This window comes from Buteo buteo, chromosome 3 (assembly GCF_964188355.1).
Source record: "Buteo buteo chromosome 3, bButBut1.hap1.1, whole genome shotgun sequence".
Taxonomy (NCBI): domain Eukaryota; kingdom Metazoa; phylum Chordata; class Aves; order Accipitriformes; family Accipitridae; genus Buteo; species Buteo buteo.
In genome coordinates this window covers 26032004-26048193 of record NC_134173.1, presented here as the reverse complement: position 1 = coordinate 26048193, position 16190 = coordinate 26032004, and the positions used below count along the sequence as shown (strand labels likewise).

Below are 16190 nucleotides of genomic sequence, written 5' to 3'. Positions count from 1 at the left end.
GTTCAGGGTATTTGCTTGAGATCTGAGAAACCAGTGTCTGAACCTCAGTTTTGTAAGGACCTTTTTGTGTAATTTTGGCTAAGACAATTTACTTGCCTGTGTCTCAGTTCCTCTGCTGTTCCTACCTGCACCGTGGGAAGAACATCCCATCCCACTTTTCTTGGATGTGATGAATCATGTACTACAGTGGCTGAGGTCACTTATGTATCTAGGCAGGTTGTACCAAGCACATTTGACTCATGATGACAGAAGGGTGTTCAGCATCTTATATTATAACAGACCAGGTGATACACAGACTCCAATCTTAGACTGACTAAAGATAATGGTTTATCCTTAAAGAAGCTTAAAATAACTGAATATGTACTTGCCAGATTGCTTAGTGATTTTTTTTTTAAAAAAGTAGACATTTTTGTTAGAAACAATTGCAAAGGTAGATTGAAGGAGGAAAAGGCATGATATCATCAAGTCATAAGTTTTGTGGGTGTTCAGCTGATTGCTTAGAGAGTTTTGACATATTCAGCAGTGTCAGTGAAACTCTAGACTTGAGTGGCAAAGAAGGAATTGCTCATGCTATGTCATGCTATGGTCTAGGGCACCAACTGGCTGAAAGGGCACTAGAAAGCCCTTCTAAAGCACTGCTGCAAACCAATTACATATGGAAGTCACATCTGGTATGAGAAGGGAGCAACGAGAACTGCAGTGGAGCTCGTGCATGTGCTCAGTGGGTACTGCTCGTAGAACAACATTGCAGCCATGTTCTGTCATAACAAACTGCTTTGCCTAACAAAAGCCTCCTGCCCACCTGGCTGTGCGTACCATGGTGTCCGAGATGTGGCAGCCCAGCGAGCTGGGAAGGCAGATGCTGCTGACACTCACTGCCATCCTCAGAGGCCGAGGTCAAGCGCTTACCCACACGTGGGCTGTCTGTGTGGTGGCTAGGTGCACCCCAGGACCACCTGGGCTAGCCCCAGGCTAAGCATGCCAGGGCCTGGCAGGAGTTCTCAGCTCAAGCTCCATGCTGTCTGCACATAATGATTGATACACTGTCTTTGTGGCAGCCAAATTGCTGTGCGAGGCCCACAGACTTTACCCAGGTTTTTCCTTTGTTTTGGAGTAGCTCAGGTGTCCATTGTGGGGCATAATGGGAAATTACTGCAGACTTTTCTTTCTCTCCAAATCATCTCTGCAAGCTGAAGACCAGGAGTTGAGGTTGGTAGGCAATACTAAAAGATGGCCATCTGAAAGGAAATTCCCAGTAGACCAAATGCTAGATTCCGGATGCTGCTTGGTCATGGTCTTCAACTTGATCCTGGATGAGTCAAAATACCTCTTCTCCCTCTGGATTTGCCATCTGGAGATAATGAAACTGACCTCATTTGTGAAGCGTTTGAGAGTGAGAAATGCTATATATTAGATAATAAGGGTTGTTGGGCAAGATGGCAGATGCCTTGGAAACCCCAAAGAGAGATGCTGCGTATCAGTAGATTTCTGCCTATTGCCTGGCATAACAGTGTCTCTCTTGGGACAAAGAACAATGAGGGTTGTGATATTTTGTCCATAAATCAAGTGCATTTGCACAAGGCAGGCTGGACTGGCAAAGTGGATGTGTATCCCAGTACCTTCCTGAATGCCATTTATCATCCCCAAGCTGCAGAGAGGATCATTCCTTCTTAATGATCAATTGAACTGAGGGGGCATATCTATTGCGAAGTATACACACACTTGCTCTTCAAAACACTTAGTAGCAGTCTGAAAAGGCTGGGGCCATTCTAATGACAGTGGTGCCAGAGGTTTTATTTAGCCTATTAGTAATCTACTTAATATAACCTTAAACCCACTGAAGCTATTGATTGAACTTCAGTTTCATATGGAAAGAAATCTCCCCTTGCAATTGGTAGTCCTTTGACAAAGGTGGCAAGAAGATTAAATGCACAGATTTTGATGCAGTCACCTTAACAAATAACACTAAATTAAAATGTCAATATGCAAACTATTTCTATTGTACTTGAAGTCTTCTAGCACAAAGGAAAGAATATACATTTATGCTAGTCATAAGCCAGTTTGAAAGACAGAGCCATTCCAGAAGTGAAGAGGGTAATACAGAACAAAATCAAAACTCCAGTGAAAGTGATACGGATCTGACCTTGCTCTAATAAGGCTGCTCAATTTGCCAGGCACCTTCCACTTAAAAAAGAAAAAAAAAAAAGATGGTACATATGGCTGCTAAAGGCTTCTAATCTTTAATTCTGTGAATTCTCATATGTGTTCATGCTATTACTGCACAGCCACATGACGGAGAAATAAAAGCCAGGCAGTTGCAGTGAAGAGCAAGCACCTAGGCTAGAACTGAGAGGAGAGGAAGGTGGGTAGAGGGATGTAAGGGATGGAAGTCATCTAGTCGCCAGCTTCCACTCTTACAATGTGAGCCAACACTCTTGCCTTTTCTTGGGAACTCTTCAGAAGGACAGAACCAGAGACTTGGCCACCTTGCCAGGACTGAACAGGGACTGCAATCTAGCCCAGTCATTCACTATTTGACAACACACCTTGACTATCTCTGTGGGTGGCATATTCCACAGTTACTGGAGGAGCAGAGTGCCACCCTCACTGTTTTCATGATGAAGCAGTCAAATGATTAGATTTTCTCCTCATTTGTGGCACTTTCATCATAGGAGTCATGCTGAACTTAGATGTATCCTTTTTTGTCTTTGAAAGCGCAGAAATGCTTCCTTTCCCAGCAAATACAACCCTGGCACTTCCAAACACTGAAGCTGAGAGAAGGATCATCAGCCACGGAGCCCCTGGAAGGCTGCCCCAAATGTGAATAGATGTGGGGGTATTGAATGAATGGTGAATGCAGCAGCTGGCACCTGTCGAGGTCCAGGAAAAAAGTGAGTTGTTAGCATGCATGGCATTGATTTTCAGGGCCAAATGTAAGATGCACAGATCTATCCATTTCCCAGTATGTACCCATCAGTAGCTTCAGCTAGAGTCTCAATAACCTAGCAGCAAGGCAAAAAGGAGAGGGGTGAAGTGCTCCTACTAGGAGTAGCTTTTTGATAAAAAAAGGAATGTTTTCACAGCAGTCAGCTTCAATGTTGGTACATGACTGATTCATCAAGAGCGCTTGTATTCAGGTTTCCCTTTTAAATTCCAGTTTGTTCCTCAGACCCTGCTGAGTTTTAACTAGGTAACTGTCCTCTCTCCCCTAAGAAGAACAAATAAAAGCAACACAAGGGCCAACACGTGTTTCTACTCACTTAAAGTAAATGAAATACTAAGGGGAGAAGGACAATGTTCTGTAAAAGTACAGTGCTATGAATACTTTGATCTCCCAACAACAGTGGTTATTACAATTTGACAAAAAATATGCCTTTAAATTAAAAGAGAATGTTAAAAAAAAAATAACCAATGTGCTACCTACAAGAAGCACGTTTGCATGCAGAACTAACAAGGAAAATAAGCTCAAAGAGTAGGACCAGTAAAGAACAAGGGTCCCATGGGTAATGCCTAAACTCTGTTAAGTTCCTAGGCATGCTGTACCCACATGGAGGAGGGAAATCTAACACAAAATCCTACATCCACATACATCTACTAGGAAAGAAATGCTAAGCTACTGGCCAGCATCTGAAATGCCATCACTCCGGGGCTGAGCTCCAGAGGCAAGCATCCCTGTCAATTTGGTATGCAGGGACCAGTATCTCTCTGGTTATGCTCTCTGTAACTTTTTTTTTTTTTTTTCCTAAGAGCTGATCACACTTCACTCTTACAAATGACAACAGAATGATGCTTGGGACTCCCCAGCTAATATGCTGGGCTTTGCTGGGAACCAGTCGGGGTGAGCTGACCAGAACCACCAGAGAGAACAGAAGCAGCACTTGACATTAGCTTTGCTCCATTTCCATTGTGCACAAGGGAACAGATGCCCCTCAGTTCCTCTGCATTTCTACCTCCTTTTCAAAATATCAGAGAGAGGAAAACAGGTGACACCTGCTATGCCACACACCTCAACCTGCTTCCCTCTGCCCAGCTGAGTGTAGTACCTCAGCTGCTCACCTCCATCCTTCTGCCTCACTCTTCCCCTTTCCCTCCCCTATGCTAAGGGAGAAGCAGGGAAGCTGTTATGTTTCTCCAGCTAGCACTCTCCCTCTATGTGTCAGAAGGGAAAAGCGCAGAGGAAAAAAAAGAACCTGGTCCTTGAGCAAACACTTAAGCCTGTGGCTACGGGTGAAGTCCTGCAGTGAGTTCTGCTCCCCACTCTCAACAACCTCCTAACAGTCTCCCACAGCTGCCAACCACCTGTATAAGATCCACCAGTTATCCAGGATTCTTGATCAGAGCCCAGCTTTTACACTCAAGGCTGTTGTATCAAAAATAGATACAACCATCCCTTTTCCATCTACTGTCTCTTCCCACCGTGTCCTGAAAAGGTGTCTGCCAGAGATGCGCATCATGGGGGTTTCCAGCCCTGCACTGACCGCCAGCCTCCTGCAGGGCCTGGAGGGTCAACGGCAGTCTTGTTCCTGCATCAGGGTCGGGCTGAAGGAGGAGCATGATGTACTGCTATGAAGGCACCTGCACTGCTAGGCATTTGCACAAATAAGAGTCCAAGTACCTACTACACAAGATAATAGCTGTTGGATGAATCACAATTCTGGACTTTAGCAGTTATCTGCCCAGACCTGCTTATGGTGCCCAAATCAGTTATTCAAATTCAGTCCTAAATTCCTTAGCAAGGTGTGAGAATTTGAGTCTCTGTTTGCAATGTACTGCTTAGCTTAAGTGAGTGCTCCTGTGGTTTAAACCCAACATGACTGCATAGCTCTAAGCAAAGTCTTGTGTGTTGGGGGAAAGCTGGCACAAATAGAGACATCTACAGCATCTCCACAGAAAACTTAAAAACTGAGAAGTTTATTGGATTGAACAGATCAAAATAAATAAGAAAAATGGGGGCTCATTAAGTTTAGTTCTTTATATTCATTTATACTCATTCCAGCTGTGGGTAATGTGTTTTAGAATAAACAGTATTGTAGATGACTATGGGTAAGATAGCATTCCAGCTTGATTCTACCCATCAGCAAACTCTAGGAGACTTTCCAAGGCTACTTTTCAGTGGTAAGAGCTACTCACACCTAATGAAATGACAATTGAGTGGTTGCAAGAATAAGAACGCATAAGGTTCTTTTCATAATGCTTTATGCTAAAATAGGGGTGTATTTTATCTAAATAGTAGGATCATACACATTTTTATGTTTGGAAGTTTACTCAAAAATAGTATGAAAATATTCTTAAAATACTACAGCTTGAAACAATGCATGACAGAAAAAATCTGCAGGTGTAGCATGCAGAATGGGTATCACAATGTTCTGGTGGACAACAGGGAGAGTACAGATTACCAGAAGTTACATGATTGTTGTCATTAAAAATAGTAAACCATTAGTTACATTACAGGAAATACTAAAAATACAGTAAACTTTGCAGTTTATAGGTTCTGTAAGAAGAATGGTTTTAGTGTTGTATTAATTACTATTGAAACTCAAACAGTACTAGCTCCTTAATCTACAGTGGCACTGTATATACATGTCAGGATTTGTGGTTTGAGTTGTACTGGTCATTGAGACAGGTAACATTCAATGAAGTTGAGAAAACATCAGCTATCACAATAACAAATGTATAAAATTCCCTGAAAAATTGCACAGAAGCCAACAGTGGCTGCTAATACCAGATAAAGCAAGAGAGAGGAAATGTGTTTGCCCTACAGTGTGGCATTGACTGCCAGCTGAGAGTCTACGTTGGACTTGCTCTCACAAGAATCCCAAGTCTGTCTGTCTGTCTGTCACGGGAGTTAGTTTTAAGTCCAGACAGAATTATTCTAGCCCATTCCTGCCAAGGACTTCTGAACTGCTCTAGAAAATGTCTCCCTTTTCACAGCAATAATGCATCACGAACTCAGCATCTTGTATGAAAATACATTAAAATAGAGGATAAAAAATCCCCTTCTTTCCCCCTCAATATGAAGGCTACTGTGCTTTTGTCCCCCTACTGCCTTCCCCCCTGCTCAAATAAGAAGATGCAATCAAGGAGAAATTTATTTTGAACCAATTCTGCAAAACAGTTCAACAATGCCATACTTTATAAAAATACTTAGTTACATAATTAAACTTATTACTATTTATACAAAAAGTGTGAACGTGAATTTTAAACTCTGTTAGGGTAAGAACCACATCAAGGTCTTCAGGTGAAACAAATACATTTTCATAAACATACAAACTCTTTTGGAGAAGTCTTATAATACACAACCATTTACAATGAACATGTTCATTAAGTTAGTGTTTTATTCCTTTACTATACAAGTGTTATTACAATGAACTGTTCCATTCAGTAATTAAAAATGCAAACAATGCCAGTGTCATTTGTGGCATTTTTTGTTATAACTGTATTAATACATAAACTCATATGATTGTGTTATTAATTTTAAAATATTTAGAAAAATTAAAATTCCATTGTATTTGGGTTTTTTTATTATTTTTGTGTGTGTGGTTTTTTATTTTTGTTTTTCTTACATAAAGCCCTTTTAAAATCTGATAACCACATATGAGCAATGATGAAGGAAAATGAAAAATGATGGCACTGTTCTTACAAAGATCTGTTTGGAAGTGGTATTCAATGTAGTGTAAACCCACAAAGAATGTTAAGTTTAGTACCAGAACTATGTTACCAGTTTTTCTGAAATTCATTTGTTGGATAGCTTTACAATGATAATATGAATTCCAACCTGGTAGCTAAGTAAGAGTTTAGTGTTTCAAAATTAAAGTACATAAGTTGATCAGAAATTCAAGAACCTCATGCAAATTGTTGAGTAAAAGACATGATGTTATTGCTTGATATGTCAGTAGCCAAAGAGAATAAATCTAGATGTACTGTCAGCTGGGCTGCATCCCAGCAAATTTCAACGTCACTATTTGGACAATATGAAATATATTTTACCCCTTTAGTTTTTAAACTTCCACATTTTCTTTTGTTTATTTTTCATTAAATAATTCTGTAGGAAGGTCAGAAGTGGGAAGAGCAACTGCATGTAAGTGTGTCTTAATAGTCAAGAAAAGCAAAAGTGCAATCAAATCCCTGAACTAGTGACAGCTAGCATTTGCGGCACCCACCCTTGTTAACACATATAAGCCACATACAACAGTACCAAACCCGACTCTGAAAAAGGACTAAAAAGTGGCCATTTACCAGCTTCAGTCTTGCTTTCCTGGTGAGCTTTGTTCAGGTAGTCTTTCCATACAAAAGTTCGCTGTTGGATTGGAGCTTAAAAGATTAAAGGCTTCCCCCCTCGATTGTATTACATAGCTTCAAGTTCAAATATCATCATACTTTATCAACACAATTTTATAAAATATTACCTCATTTCCTAGTTACCTTCATTATTCTTAATTAGCTATGCAGAAAGAGAAAAAGAAAAATCTCTCATGCTACTTTCCAGTTATATTAATAAAAGTATTAACACAGTGCATTATGCTCTCTAATTTCACTATTGAGGTCTACCATTTAGATCAAGTTTGTCATTCACTGTTCCAATTTCTCTTTTAACCTGCCTACCCTAATTAAGTCCATGCAAGAGGGAGCTTAAAGATCAAGACTATATATCAAATACAGTTGTACCATCTTTTTTTTTTTTTTTTTTTTTTTGAGCGGTGGGGCGCGCACACATGTAATTTTTAACACAGGGAGTTTTACAGAACTGGAATAGAATTGCTTGGTCCCACAAAGTTCTTCTGCTTTAAAAATGTCTTAACCCAAGATCACTAATTCCAGACAATTCCCTCTTTAGTAGAATGATTATCAAACATTGGGAAAATAAAGGATTTGAAACATTGGTTTTTCTGATGTTGTTCACACCAACACTCATTTTTCTACCCTGTATTTTCGGTAAGCTTCCTTTGGACCCTGAAAATAAGCTGGGAAAGAGGAAAAAAAACCCCAACATCATTGGTAAGTTAGATTATAACACTTTAAAAGTGGTTTTGTGCAACTGCATTACGAAATTCCAGTTTGCCATTAAGAGCATGCAAAGTAACGAAGATTTTCTTTCCTTTGATTCCTTATAGACATCAGGAATTCTTTGCAAGTCTTTTACATTTGGCAGATTTGTGCATGTTATATAGACTATTGGCTTATAAATTGTCTCCAGGCTGGTACTGTGGTTCTGTAGCAGTAAAGTAGTCCTCCAAGAAAGACTGTATATATTCAAATGTTGGTCTCTCATCAGGGTCCTTCTTCCAACAGAGTTTCATTAACTCATGGAGAGACTCTGGGCAGCCTTGTGGGCAAGGCATCCTATATCCACGTTCTACTTGTTCCAGAACTTCCCGATTCACCATCCCTAAAAGGAAAGCATTTCAGCTCTGAATGACATTATACAAAGAACAGTTTCCCAAAGTTTTTAAAGTGTCTCTCCAGCTGCAATGCACGTGAATCTACCATAACAGAACCTTTAATGAACGCACTTTATAATGAATTAATTTTTTACATTTTGCATTAAATACATTTTCTGAAAATTATTTAATTACACTGGTAATTCCTCAATATCTGGTCCTTCTGCCATTTGTATGCTTTCTCATTCATATCCTTTCCCATTGCCTTGGGCCTGTCCTTTCAAAAAGGAGACTCAAGCACAAATACCTTCTGCCTGCCTTAGGTTCCATTCAAGGACCACTTAATTTGAAATCAGGCCAACAAAAAGGCATTTTATGCCTAACAGAACCGCCTTACAAATTCCAGTCATGGCAAAATATTTGACAAAATATGTTACATATGCTTAGTTTCAAAAACTGGTCTAGAGGGTTCATGCTACCGATGCTCACTGTAGCCTGGGAAAATGTCAAAAGTAGAAATTTCAGGAACAGACAGATAGGAAAACATAAGGATACCACCTAATCTGAAATGAACTATCAGTCACATTTACAAATGCTATTATCTTAAAACACTTTAAAAATATATAATAGTTAATCTGTAAATAAAACAAAGTAGCTTTGTGAACAAAAGAACCAGTGAAGCATGACTAAGTTTTTGTCTCTGCTTGTCAACTGTGGGCTCTGAATGAAGGCAAAAAGTACAGAAGGTAGCTTCAGAAGCACAGAATACAACAAAGAAAAGAAAAATCTATTATATTTTCCTCTTACCTGGATATGGCACTCTCCCCTTTGTTACCAGCTCTGTCAGTAAAATTCCAAATGACCACACATCTGACTTGATTGTAAACCGACCATATAATGCTGCTTCTGGAGCAGTCCATTTAATTGGAAATTTAGCTCCTACAAACATTGGGAAGACAGATACTCAATTTTCCCTTGCTTATGCATCATTTGCTTACACTTCAAAATATTTTAGAAAGAATACTGTACTCAAAAAATTTTTATATTTTGCTTTGTTGACAAAATGCGAGGTGGTTTAGTATTTTAGTATTTCAAACTTGAAACTTGAAACCAGTTTCAAACTAGGGGAGCGACTACCAGCTACAATTTTTGGAAGCAGCTAAGACATCTGGGATTCTTAATTAAATATATTTCAAAAAGTGGGATGATCTTCAGAATCTGATGAGCAACCTCTCTGGAATTTCAGCTCTCTTCAAACTGTAGCAAGTTTTACCCCCCAAAAATAACTAAAAACATTTTTGAAAACATAAGCAAACAATTTTGGACATTAAAAAGTTTACTAAAATTGCACTTAGGCGAGGGGACCAGTTAAACATAGCTATGAAAGCACATTTATATGCATAATCTTTATTCATGCAGACAGAATACACAGACACACTCTGCTAAATATAATAGTTCTAAGTAATTTGAAAGTAACTGGTCTTATTTATTCAGTAAATAAATCGGTCTTACCTTGTCTTGCAGTGTACTCATTGTCCTCTATTAACCTTGCTAAACCAAAGTCTGCTATTTTACACACAAGATTGTCTCCTACAAGAATGTTAGCTGCCCGGAGATCCCTGTGGATGTAGTTCATTCTTTCAATGTAAGCCATGCCATCAGCAATCTTAAAAATAAAGTTTTATTAAAGATTATTTTTCATGACTATATATGTTTCTCCCAAGCATTAAGCTGTACCCCTTTATCTTAACTCCATTCTCTTTGTGTAAGTATAGGAAGTATAGCATAGCAAGAGCTTGTGCCAGCACTGATGAGAGTGTGCCTGGCTATACCGTATCTGCTAATTGGGAACTATACTGTTTCTTTTTGAGAAATTACAAAGTTACAACAGAAGATGTAAGACAGAACAGCATACAATAGCCAGAGCGCTCAAGGTCTAGTTTAGTTTAGTTGATATCTCATATACTTTTAAATCTCTTTCCTAAGCAATAAATACAGTTTTCTCGGTTTATACAATGTACCTGAGCAGCCATGTCCACAAGCTGTGGGAGTTTTAAGTATTTCCCTTCTCCTTCTTTAAGGAAGTCTAGCAAGCTGCCTGTAAAAGATGACACATTTGGGGAAAAAAAGAAGGAAAAAAACCAAAACATTAATTTCACCTGAAAACATGAATGAATTTTTTTTTCCTAGACATTACAACTTAGACATTCATCTCTCAAAATCTGTGTTTGAAAAACCTGTCATTTAATAGAATACATGACTCGATGACTATACCTGTAGTTGACTCTGCCCTGATAACTAGTTAGTGCAAGTTTTATTCAAGTATTTTGGAATCCATTTCAATACTTCAGCTAACTAAACACTAATAAAACAGACTGCTGCTTGATGATTATATGGCAATACATAAGGATTTTTCCCAATATTCCTGGTATCAACACACTTCCTAGTTGGGCTTTTTTCCACAGTGAGATTTATAATTAGAGAACAAAAAACCTCCTATCCATTACTTAAATTTTTCTGCCAGCTCAATTATATACTAAAGAAATGATTCTGAAATTGTTGCTTTTATTTTGTTGCATTGTCTTCCTTACAGGGGAAAACCAAACTTGCATTCTTCCATTCTTTACTATATATTATCTTCTCCCATTTACATAATGCAATCATTTCCAGAACATTACAACATAAGTAGTATTTGAAATCAGTTCCAAGGACCTGTGCTCCTTTTAAGACATTAACCTTTACATGCGTGGTAAAACTTTGTCTCTGACATAAGAACTTTCCTTACAGGTGTTATTAAGCCATAAGGGTACAGGAACATGATCTCTTTATTAAGAAACTTGTGAAGACTGATAACTAATCAGTCTCATCACAGTCAAAATTACAATGACAAAATTGCAAGTGTGACGATGGTGGGGAAAACCACACTGAACTGCAGATCTTGCAGTGGATTCATGGCTGCAGCTGTGAATTAGATACCTCTGATGTGGTTTTAGTCACTTGCTGTATTTTTGCATTGAAAGTGAAAGTGTGGCAGGCCAGACCCACACTGCTGCTGATGTTTGCTGGGTGTGTTTGCACAGACTTTTCTCCATCTTGGTTCATGAGCTCAAAGGACTGAAGAAGACCAAAGATTTCATGTTGACCTCTAGTAACTTGTCCACATTTGAAAAAAGTTTTGGGTACTGTGCAGTTCATACCCACCTCTTTCCCTTGTAAAAGGAGAAAGAAAAAGAAAAGGAAAAAAAAGTTCTACTAACTTTCAAGTATGAACCACCAAAGAGGTTTTATGTTTTTGGTAAAATGTGAGAAGTTTTTGAAATGAAAACAGAGGCTTCCAATGGCATTTTGAATCCATAACTTAGATAAACATGCAACTACTTTTCCAATTCTTTACTTCTGCTTTTGCAAGGTAACATCCCAGTTCCAGTTTTAATCTTTACTTTTTCTTAGGCAGAATACTATAGAGCTTTTTTTTTTTTTTTTTCCTGACTGTCTGGCCAAAACCTGATTTCTGAACAATGAAAACTGATTTTACATGGCAGCTTTAAGATCTGACAGAGAGACTGTCTAGTGTTATTTAGGAACAACACCACAGAAGGAACTTTTTATATTTTCTACTCCTTTCTACCTTTTTAAACTTATACAATGCCTAAAAACCCCATCCAAGCAGGAAAAAAACCCCCACCCACATATTTGTGGCAGAGTACTGAACACAAACAGCCACTCTCTTGGACTTTAACACTGTTTCTATTTCTTATCAGGATAGCAAAATTTCTCTGTGAGCTGAACAGAAGTCTGCTTTTATTAAACTGGAATAATTGACTTGAAAATCTGCTGCTTCTTAACACTAATATGCTTATGATGTTTATTTCTACATTCAGCCTAAATCTCTAAATGTCTGTTTCAGCAGTGGGGGAGGGGGAAATGATATAGAGCAAGGGAAGAAGGATGAAAGACCGAAAACAAGGAGGTAAGGGAGGGAGTCTAGAAAAAAAACCTCAAGCTTTTTAAAATTTACTATTACACACCTGGAAAAGAAAAACTAAAAAAAAACCAAAACCCCAACAAACCCAAACCCAACTGATTCTGTTGCTGTGAGCACGATCTGTCTACAGGCAGGTGTATTCTCATAACAATATTCCCAGCTATACCATCCAATTTAAATGAAACAGGCAATACACACTAAAAAAATGAGGGGGAAAAACCCCCAATCTTGTACTTGGAAGATTAGCAAGGGTGACAGAGATGTGCAAAAAAATCATGCCTCCACCCACGATCTAAATCAGAACTGCTTCAAGTAGGTCAAGCGTTGCTCATTTTAATTTAATCAAAATTACCACTTCCACTCCAGTCAGCTTAAACCTAACATTAATTAAACATTTAGTTTGTTGCTGGGATCTTAAATAATCTTTTAAATGTAGTATCTTCAAACTGTTCTGTCACACACCTTTTGTCATGAATTCAGTGACAATGTAGATTGGTTCCTCAGAAACGACGGCATAGAGCGGAACAAGTTTGTCATGTCGTAACTTCTTCATGATCTGAGCCTCCTGCAGGAAAGCTTCTGGCATCATTGTACCAGGTTTTAGTGTCTTGATCGCTACTTTTGTGGTTCCATTCCATGTTCCTAGAGAAAGAAATTAGATTTTATTCTCCTCTATAATACTGAAGAGATTTTCTGTTGAAATTGCTTTTTGCTTCCGTTTTGTTAGCTAAGAGTATAATTATAAATTACAGCTATATTGAATATTATTTTTACCTTTATGTGACTGATTGTAATTGGTACTTTTTCTGTTCAATTCTTTATCAGATTATCTTTTTAGATCCCAATACTGATTTACTGAAAATACTATTAAAACATTCACATGAACAACTGAAAGGTGTCACATTAAGCTCTTACCCATCCATACTTCACCAAAACATCCTTGGCCCAACTTAACTTCCAGCCTCAAGGATTCTCTAGGAATTTCCCAGGCATCTTTTGCTAGTCCCTGTGTTTGTGGTTTCACAGTGGGACACACGGTTGTTAGCTTATGACACAGCCCATCAGCATGTTCTGGAAAATGGAAAAAATAAGTTTTGTCATTAAGCAGGGGTTAAGGCTATAACAAAAGTAAGATCCTAATGTTGATAAAAAGAACTAGTCCATTTACTGTTTGTCAAAATAAAGAAGAAATTTAATAATTTTGAATTTTAAAAATAAGCTACATACGCAGGTTTTTTTCCTCATGATAGTCACAAGGTAGCATTGGGACACTAGAACTTGGGCTTACCTCTGTAGTGTTTCACCAGCTTCTGCAGAGATTCAAATTGTGCTCTAGTTGTGATATAGTATCCACCATTGTCAAGTTTTCTGATTTTGTAGTGTTTCACATTATCACCTCTGACCTCATCCCAGTCACGTATGGAAAGGGAGTAAGCACCTAGGAAACAAGTCATACTTTGTTCTTCACCAAAAATTTAAAAACGTATTTAATGTATCTCCCCCACTGTCACTATACACATGTGCACATGCATATATAAAATGTGATAGATGTAAAAATGCTCATTATGTCCACCTTGGTGGGGTGGGGAGAGAAGAGATATACATACCTTTAGTGGTTTCGCTCTCTCTTACTAAGAAAATACCACGCTGGTTCCCAGGATTTAAAAGTAGCCTTTCTGCATCCTTCCTGCCCATTTTACCAAAATACCACCTAGAAAATATTAAAGGAAATATGTGTACGTAAAAGCTTCCTATGCTTTGGTAATCATACAAATACAAGATTTAGAAATCTCAAGCATTGACTGGACTACTAATATCCCAAAGCAGTTACAGAGCAACAAAAGTAATGACATCCATATAATCAAAATATTTAGATGACCTATTTCTATATGACTCTTATTTCTATTGTTTGCAAAATACATGTAAAGAGGCCTCTATCTGCAAATACTGTGTTTTTCTGATGGTTTAACAATGGACATCAATGGTACTTAACATTGAAAGTAACTTCTGATTAAGGAGTTCACAGGTCAAGCTGAATCAGATGACATACTTTGGTAGCACACTCAAAACACTGCAGCAGTTGAAACTAACTTCTGTAAGAAGTTCTGGCTGTATGTTAGAAAACAACATTTAATGCAAAGTGGGTGTGCATAAATTTCATTGGATCACAGGTTTATTCAGGTTGGAAAGGGCCCTTGGGAGGTCTCTGGTCCAGCCTCCTGCTGCAAGCAGGGCCAGCTGTGAGATCAGACCTGGTTGCTCATAGTGTTGTTCACTCCAGTCTTGAAATCCTTGTAGGATGGACCCTGCACAGCCAACCTGGGCAACCTCTGCCTCTGCCTGGCTGTCCTCAGGATAACAAGGTTCTTCTTACATCCAGGTGGAACGTCTCCTGTCTCAACTTCTATTGCCTCCCGTCCTTCTCTTTCTCAGTAGAGGGAGCACTTTTTTCTACTGATCATTTAGAAGCAACCCTGTGGTAGGTATCATTTACTTCTCTGAGTAACACTCCATCTTTGTTGCATCATTCTGATACTGAAAAGTAAGCAGATGTTTTAAAACACCACCTGCATTTTTTCTTGCCTTAAGTTCTTTCACAAAACGAATTTCTTCTTCTATGCTCCCACAGTGCGCTTATCCTGATGAACAGCCTACATACAGCTCTGTCCTGAGCCAGTGATAATTTTAAGGTCCATATCCCAGTGAAACCCCAGACTTTGGAATAACACTTATTTCTAACTACATTTTATTTTGATTGTGTGCCTCAGAAGTCACAAAATGATGCAAAGTGTAAATCTCAAATGTTTTCATTTGGCACCATCATAGCATCAAGCAGATCTGGCTTCATGAGTGTTGGGAGAAGAAAAGTAGTGTTGGAAACTGCTGCAAAACAATGGTTTAGTGGGTGAAACACTTTGCGGGGGGAAAAATGTAGGCAAGGAGGGATCATTTTGTTGGCCTGTGAACAGAATGGCCTGTGCAATCACTTGGGAATTTGAAACTTATTCTTGCTTTTTATTGTATTTGCAGTTTGACTGTTTAAGTAGATGTGGAAAGTTAGAATCGGATATAAGAGTACATACACCTGAGACAATTTGGATGTAACCAATAATCTTATTGAAGCAAACTTGAACCCTAGTTAATTACTTCACATGAAAATGCCTCTTCCCCAGACTACTACAACAATTTACAAACTATATTGTAAAGTGCTATTTTATTTCATTACCTACAAAATAACAGTAGGGTTTACTTGTTCTTTTTATGAGCATTAAACATTTATATTATAGTATCATTCAAAAGGCACATGGATAACATGGATCCCATCACAAGCAGTTTGTGATATAAATGCCTTCAGCTTAGAAAAGACCACTTAAAGAAAATCTTAGCAACCTGGGGCTGCGTATTGCTTTTGCACTTGTAACTCCAACTGCAATCACAACACAAAACCTATAAACACTATCAAAGCCCAGGGCTACCAAATGAACTCTAAAGCAAATTAACTCCATTCTGAATGCTGTGATGATATTTTAAAAAATTAGCACTAAAATAGTTTAAAAAAGCTTCTTCACTCATCACACCTCACTCTCACCTCCAGTCATCACATAAACCTATGACAAATCCCACCACCCTGTTTTGCCAGTCTTTAGGAGCAATACTTTCTTTGCAGAAACACGGCATTCTTAGTTTGCAAAGGGCTACTGTTTCCATTTTACCACCACTGCAGCTGTAATGACAATATGCTTTTATTGCATAGTTTAAAAAAAACAAACAAAAAACGCCCAACTTTTTTCCAAAAAAAATCTGAAGTCAATGATTTTAAAAGCAGC

At 38.4% G+C, this 16190-nt stretch overlaps 1 protein-coding gene across 2 annotated transcripts in view; it reads right to left on the bottom strand.

Annotated features, from left to right (window-relative positions):
• Positions 1 to 6071: 6071 nt before the first annotated feature.
• The window catches only part of YES1 (YES proto-oncogene 1, Src family tyrosine kinase), a 51857-nt gene continuing 41738 nt past the window's right edge, over positions 6072 to 16190 (bottom strand). For both annotated transcript variants that reach the window (XM_075023092.1, XM_075023093.1), the window contains exons 5-12: positions 13971 to 14074; positions 13652 to 13801; positions 13279 to 13434; positions 12826 to 13005; positions 10400 to 10476; positions 9891 to 10044; positions 9186 to 9317; positions 6072 to 8386 (exon numbers count right to left, since the gene is read on the bottom strand). In XM_075023092.1, the coding sequence (XP_074879193.1) occupies positions 8178 to 8386; positions 9186 to 9317; positions 9891 to 10044; positions 10400 to 10476; positions 12826 to 13005; positions 13279 to 13434; positions 13652 to 13801; positions 13971 to 14074 (1162 nt within the window). In that variant the 3' untranslated portion in view covers positions 6072 to 8177. The remainder of the gene's footprint in view (positions 8387 to 9185; positions 9318 to 9890; positions 10045 to 10399; positions 10477 to 12825; positions 13006 to 13278; positions 13435 to 13651; positions 13802 to 13970; positions 14075 to 16190) is intronic.